Below are 6,000 nucleotides of genomic sequence, written 5' to 3'. Positions count from 1 at the left end.
TATTGTTTCATTTTTATTTTATTCGGTTATTTTTGAAAGAGACAGAGGGAACAGAAAGGAAAAAAAAAAAAAATGTGAGGAATCCCCCAACGTGGGGGCTCAGGGTACAAAACCAGACCTCTCTGCCCCAGGGGCCACCCAGACCGCAGGGCGGCGTTTCAGCGCCCAGGGAAGTTCGCCCATCACAGCGCCGGAGCGAGAGCCTAGGTGTACAGCTAGAGGGTTTCTACCGAACGCTAAAAATGTAAGCCGAGACGTTTCAGGAACAAAGGGCTCTTAGAGCATCTCAGGAGAGAAAGGAGAGCGGACGCCGGGCGGGCGGGCTGCCTGCACAGCCCAGCTCGCTCCGCTCGGCGGCCTCAGGCGGACACGTAGGGGGGCGGCGGCTCCTTGGCGATGCCCGTCACCGTGGCATCGTCGTACGGGGGCAGCAGCACCTGCGGAGACAGAAGACGAGGGTCAGGGTGGGGAAGTGTGTGTACGTCCTCCTGAGCTTTGACTTCCGTGGAGCTTACTTTGAAAATAAATGTTATTGACGTTTTTTACAGAGAGGAAGGGAGAGGGATGGAGAGCTAGAAACATCGATGAGAGAGAATCATCCGCCAGCTGCCTCTTGCACACCCCCTACTGGGGATGTGCCCGCAATCAAGGTTCGTGCCCTTGGCCGGAATCGAACCCGGGACCCTTCTTTTAAAGGGTTTTTGTTTTGTTTTGTTTTCTGTTTTGATTTGGTTTGGAAGCTACTCTTTTATCTATTCTCCTTGAGTCGTATGTAGGAAAGTATATGTCTGGCCAATAATGTGCATTGTTTTATAGAAAGAAAAAAAAAGCACACTTATCATCTGCCAACCAGAGCCCCAGGATCTTCCCCGAGGTCACCCTGAGACGGTTTAATCGGGGAGAAACGCCACCTGGCCTAATATCTGACAGGAAGGGAAAGACACAACATGTTACTACGTCTGTGTAGACTCCCAAAAAAGACCTGGACAAAAGATAAGCATACAGTGATGTATGCAAGGATCTTAATATAGCTATGGGGACAGGGAAAATGACAGAACTCCATCATCCCACCCCCCTTAGGATCGCCGAGTGAGGCCCCAGTGTATTTATGTCAACTCCTAAATTTAGTTCTCGTTCAATCCATCTTTAAACACGAAGAGCCCTGCTTCAAAGAAGACATCTGGCCCTCGCTGGTCTGGCTCCCTGGATAGAGCGTCAGCCTGCGGACTGAAAGGCCACAGTCACAGGTTTGATTCCCAGTCAGGGCACATGCCTAGGATGCGGGCTCGATCCCCAGCAGGGGTGTGCAAGAGGCAGCCAATCAATGATTCTCTCTCTTCACTGATGTTTCTATCTCTCCCTCTCCTTTCCTCTCTAAAATCAACAAAATATATTAAAAAAGAAATCTGTTCTCCCTCCCTGCAACTCCAGATTGCGGCCACCAGCAAAAGGAAGCTGCCTCCTTGGAGAAATGGCTGATTGCAGGTCTGGGCAGGCAATGGGCCAGATGAGTGCAGAACACCTTGTCATACCGGACAGCATGTGGCTCCCACAGACGGTGTCAGAAGTTCCAGGCTCCAACCTGAAGAGGCCCCAAATGGCTAATCGTGGTACAATGTGAGCAACTACAGTGTACCCACTTTCAAGAGAAAGCTTTCATTTCCCCCCTTTTGAAAGTTTCAAGATAGGTATCAATAATAATGATTTAGGCTTACTGGTAAAACTTATCAAAACAGTTGTACTTCGCAGCTGGCTCTTATAACAATAGGCCTCTTTTTAGGAGTTTCTTTATTACTTAAAAACACACCTCCTGCCCAGTCCATGTGGCTCAGGGGCTGAATGTGTCAACCTATGATTCAGGAATTCATGGTTCGATTCCTGGTCAAGGCACATGCCTGGGTTACGGGGCCTGTCTCCAGTAGGGGGCATGCAGGAGGCAACCAATCAATGATTTTCTCATCATTAATGTTTCTCTCCTTCTCCCTTCCTCTCTGAAATCAATAAAAATATACATATATATTTAAAAAAGAAACGTTTTTTGGGGGGAAGGGGGTTTGAAAAACACACTTCACAAAAACAAACAAACAAAAAACCCTGCTCCTCACTGGTTACCACTAGAGAATAATGAACCAACTTATCATTTTGAAAACTGATAAAAAGAACAAAACTAAGTATATTTATCGATGGCACAAATGCAACTGGGTAGCCAATTAATACCGGAGGGAAAGTTACTCTCTATCAACATTCCCGCTAACAAATGAAAAAAGGAATGATAGAATGTCACAGTAATATAAGCCCTAAAGAATCAATGAAGCTAGGCATTAGGTAGCAATGGTTGCTGACATCCTAAAAAGACAGAATCAACCAGATACCATATGCCTCCTGGTGGAGGAACAAATAATCAACTGTGAAGTAATCTTGGGAAAAACAGTGGAAATAAGAATAGGGAATGCCTCTAGATTCTAACTTACTGAAAAATCAAAGGACTACAACCAGAAAAAAAACTAGTCTGCAGGACAAACCAATTTCTTTAACAAAAAATTACAGAGACCTAAAATACATACAGGGGTGGGCAAAAGTAGGTTGACGGTTCTTTGCGTGGGAAGTTACTACAATAATTAGTAAATAACTATATGAGAAAAATAAATAAATTAAATTAAATTAAAAAACTATACGAGAATCAACTTTCACAGACTCACAGCTGTGGATCTACTTTTGCCAACCTCCCTGTACTGAGCCATAGAGTCTGTTTCAGAGAAACGGCTAGAAAAAAATATCACATGTGTGAGACAATTGGGAATCTGGGCACTTACTGGATATTTAATGATGTTAAGAAATCACTTCGTATAAAAATTATTTTATATATCAGTATGCTTAAAAAATAATACTAATAACCACAATACCATTTTGTGTTTTTGAAACATTTTAAAATACTGTCAGAGAGCTGAGACTGCAGGTGGTGACCTATCCCTATATTTTGTTGTTTGTTTTTTTAAAATTTTTTTATTCTATTGATATTTTACAGAGAGGAGGAAGGGAGAGAGAGAGAGAGAGAGCTAGAAACGTCGATGAGAGATAAACATCAACCAGCTGCCTCTTGCACACCCCCTACTGGGGATGTGCCCGCAACCAATGTACATGCCCTTGACCGGAATCGAACCTGGGACCCTTCAGTCCGCAGACCGATACTCTACCCACTGAGCCAAACAGGTTTAGGCTATCGCTATATTTTGGAATAAAGGATCAATGCGACGGAGTTATGAGAAATGATAAACCTCCCTTTTCCCAGGAATACCATTCTAAAAAAAAAAACAAAAAAAAAAAACCTCACTGAGAACGCTGACAAAGTAGTCACATTATCAGCAGCAACGCGGTTTCCTGAAAAAGGACAGGCTGATACAGAACGACCGGGGAGATAATGACCAACACCCGCCCTCCAGCAATCCCCAGCTTCTCACGCCAGCACTCCGGGAGCACCCGGGGCCGGCCAGGCCCACAGCCCCATCCTCCTCACTCCACACCAGCACCGGAAGCCGTTTCGAGGGAAGAGTCTATTATTAGAAGGGCTGGGTGTCCTGCTGAAAAGCCAAGGACTCTGAGTGGATGTGAGCCTGCAGGAAGCTGAACTGTTACTCCACATCTCATTCTGGACCTTCCACATGGAGAGAAACACGTTTCCTCTAAAAGCTCTTTGGAGGTGTTCACCGGGCACCTACCGTGCTGTCGTTGCTGGTCACGTACACCAGCACGTCGGAGTTGTTCCTGCCGTTGATGTAGCGGTAGCAGTTCCACACGCAGCTGATCAGGTAACCCTGAGAGGGGTGGCGATTATTCAGTCGTTAGTTCTCAAACTCCAGACAACGTCCGATATCACCGCAGGTAGAGCCGCTCCACAAACCCTTTACTTACATCAGTTTACAAATGCATCCGTTGACTCTTCTAGACCAAAAGGGCTTTAAAATCACAAATACTGGGTACACACACTTTCTGGCATAGAGTGCTACGCTAGCCTTATTCTATCACACCACCCCGGTCGGAGGGGGAAGCAGAGTGGGGCTGAGGGCAGAATAAGAAATTCAAAGAAAAGACAGTAGCCATCGCCAAACACATTGATTGCTCCCAAATTCCCTGTCAGCATCCACGCACTCAACACTCCAATGGAAACCTCTGGTCTAACTCTCTCTAAAAACACAATAACTACACGTCAGTGACTTTGTTTCTTATTTGACATTTCTGTAACCGGGAAGAGAATTTAGTGGATTTCCCAAATAAACTTGCACTGACCAATTCTGTCCATCCTCTACTGGCAGAGCTCAGGAGGGAAAGCATTGCTCCCTCTACTGTCCTAGGAGCAAGTGGAACTGTCGTGTGATGGTGCCGACTCCCAGGGAACTGGAGCGGTGGCAAACCTTATGGATGAGTGACAGAGAAACGTGGGTCAGGATGCCGCTCATTGGGTACACTCCTATGTGAGACCACGTAGGAGCCCCTTTAGTAAGTGGTCACTGAATGAATGAAGGAACAATGGATCTAGCCATGCGTCCGTCCCCTCTCTGAAACCTCACAGTCCCCTACCGATAGTTTGCCTAACTACTACCACCGCTATTTGGTAAGGAAAGACACCAAGGCCATGGGCACCGTTGGAAACAGCAGTGATAGAAGGTAAGTCTAGGTGCTCTGACCCACAATCTCAAGTAAGCATTTTCAATATAAATGAAAACGCCTACAAAATGAAAATGCTTTCTTTTAAGAGCATTACCAGCCTCTGAGCTTCTGGAAATGGCAGAGAGCAGCTGGTCAGATGAACCTTCTTGCAGGTAAAACTGATAAAGCCAGCCACAGACAGACAGACAGACAGACAGACACACACACACACACACACACACACACACACAATGTGAAAGCAAGTGGAAAAGCGCCAATCGCAGGCAGAAGCGAAGGGGACTCTACTCTCCAAGACAAAGTGCAGTGAGTGGGATCGAAGAGTCCGGGGCCCCGCCATGTCTACCTGCAGCCTGGGGGGTCGGGGCGGCCAAGGACAGGAGTTGGGGTTGACAGAGCAGCCAGGGAGTTGGGGGAGTGGAGGGGAGGAGCTGCAGAAGCAGTAAGCCTCAACATGTGTGCGTAAAATCCACCCAAATCCTGGACTACGACATGACACATGTAACATCCAAATTCTCCGTGTTATAAGGGGAAGTGTAGACCCAAATGATTTTCAACGAATCCTTATCTTTGAATGAGCCACTTCATCCTATGACCTACTCAAAATGCTTTTCTCCCGAAGTGCAGCTTCCTCAGACTTGATTTTTTTTTTTTTTTTTTAAGAATTGGGTAATTTTTATGCCAAAATAAAGACTGTGAATGGTATGAAGAATTAAAAGTTCAAAGTCCAACAATAAGCTGAGAATTTTCTACACATTAGCAGCACACAGGAATAGATTACAGCGATGTGTCTGCTCTCGGGTTTACAAGATGAGAAAGAATGCGGGAACACTGCTGACTGGAGCGCTGTCCCTCAGCCTCCGGGAGGTCAGTTTGGCAGCCTATCAAAGGCTTTCGAATCCTGCATTCCCTCTAATGTTACGAAACGTATCTTGAGAAACGCCTCACTATACAAAAGATGTGTCTAAATGCATTCCTTGTAGCAATACTAATAACTGAAAAAAGGAGCAACTGTCTCAATGCCCAACAATAAGTAATTTATTAAATAAGTTGATAGAATAGACTATTAAACAATGCTGCTCAGAATACATTGCATTTTCAAAAACAAGTTAAGAACTCTGCCATAAATGCTGCAGCATAGAATATATACCACACCATGCATGACAGCACGTTCATTTTTCCTCATCCTAACGGATTTGGGAGTAACCCTGGATGGAACGGGCCTCTGTTCGCTGGGCGAGGGTTTATGTCGTGCGGAGAAGAGAAGGAACCGAAGGTCCGGCAATCCAGAAGCAGTCCCGATAGCGAAGCAAGAGAATGAGTTTACGTGTGTGTGCT

General features: G+C 45.7%; 1 protein-coding gene and 1 long non-coding RNA gene across 3 annotated transcripts in view; both read right to left on the bottom strand.

Annotated features, from left to right (window-relative positions):
- The window catches only part of LAPTM4B (lysosomal protein transmembrane 4 beta), a 29,367-nt gene continuing 23,367 nt past the window's right edge, over window positions 1-6,000 (bottom strand). For both annotated transcript variants that reach the window (XM_036436592.2, XM_036436593.2), the window contains 2 exons: window positions 3,717-3,812; window positions 1-437 (listed from right to left, as the gene is read on the bottom strand). In XM_036436592.2, coding sequence (XP_036292485.1) covers window positions 360-437; window positions 3,717-3,812 — 174 coding nt within the window. In that variant the 3' untranslated portion in view covers window positions 1-359. The remainder of the gene's footprint in view (window positions 438-3,716; window positions 3,813-6,000) is intronic.
- On the bottom strand, window positions 2,020-2,959 carry LOC123652288. Its single transcript, XR_006741547.1, has 2 exons — window positions 2,671-2,959; window positions 2,020-2,629 (listed from the first exon to the last, which is right to left on the bottom strand). It is a non-coding gene; the product is annotated as an uncharacterized LOC123652288 (long non-coding RNA).

Source organism: Pipistrellus kuhlii, unplaced genomic scaffold (genome assembly GCF_014108245.1).
Source record: "Pipistrellus kuhlii isolate mPipKuh1 unplaced genomic scaffold, mPipKuh1.p scaffold_m20_p_14, whole genome shotgun sequence".
NCBI classification, from domain to species: domain Eukaryota; kingdom Metazoa; phylum Chordata; class Mammalia; order Chiroptera; family Vespertilionidae; genus Pipistrellus; species Pipistrellus kuhlii.
The sequence above is the reverse complement of the archived record's forward strand: the minus strand, read 5'-3'. Positions and strand labels throughout refer to the sequence as shown.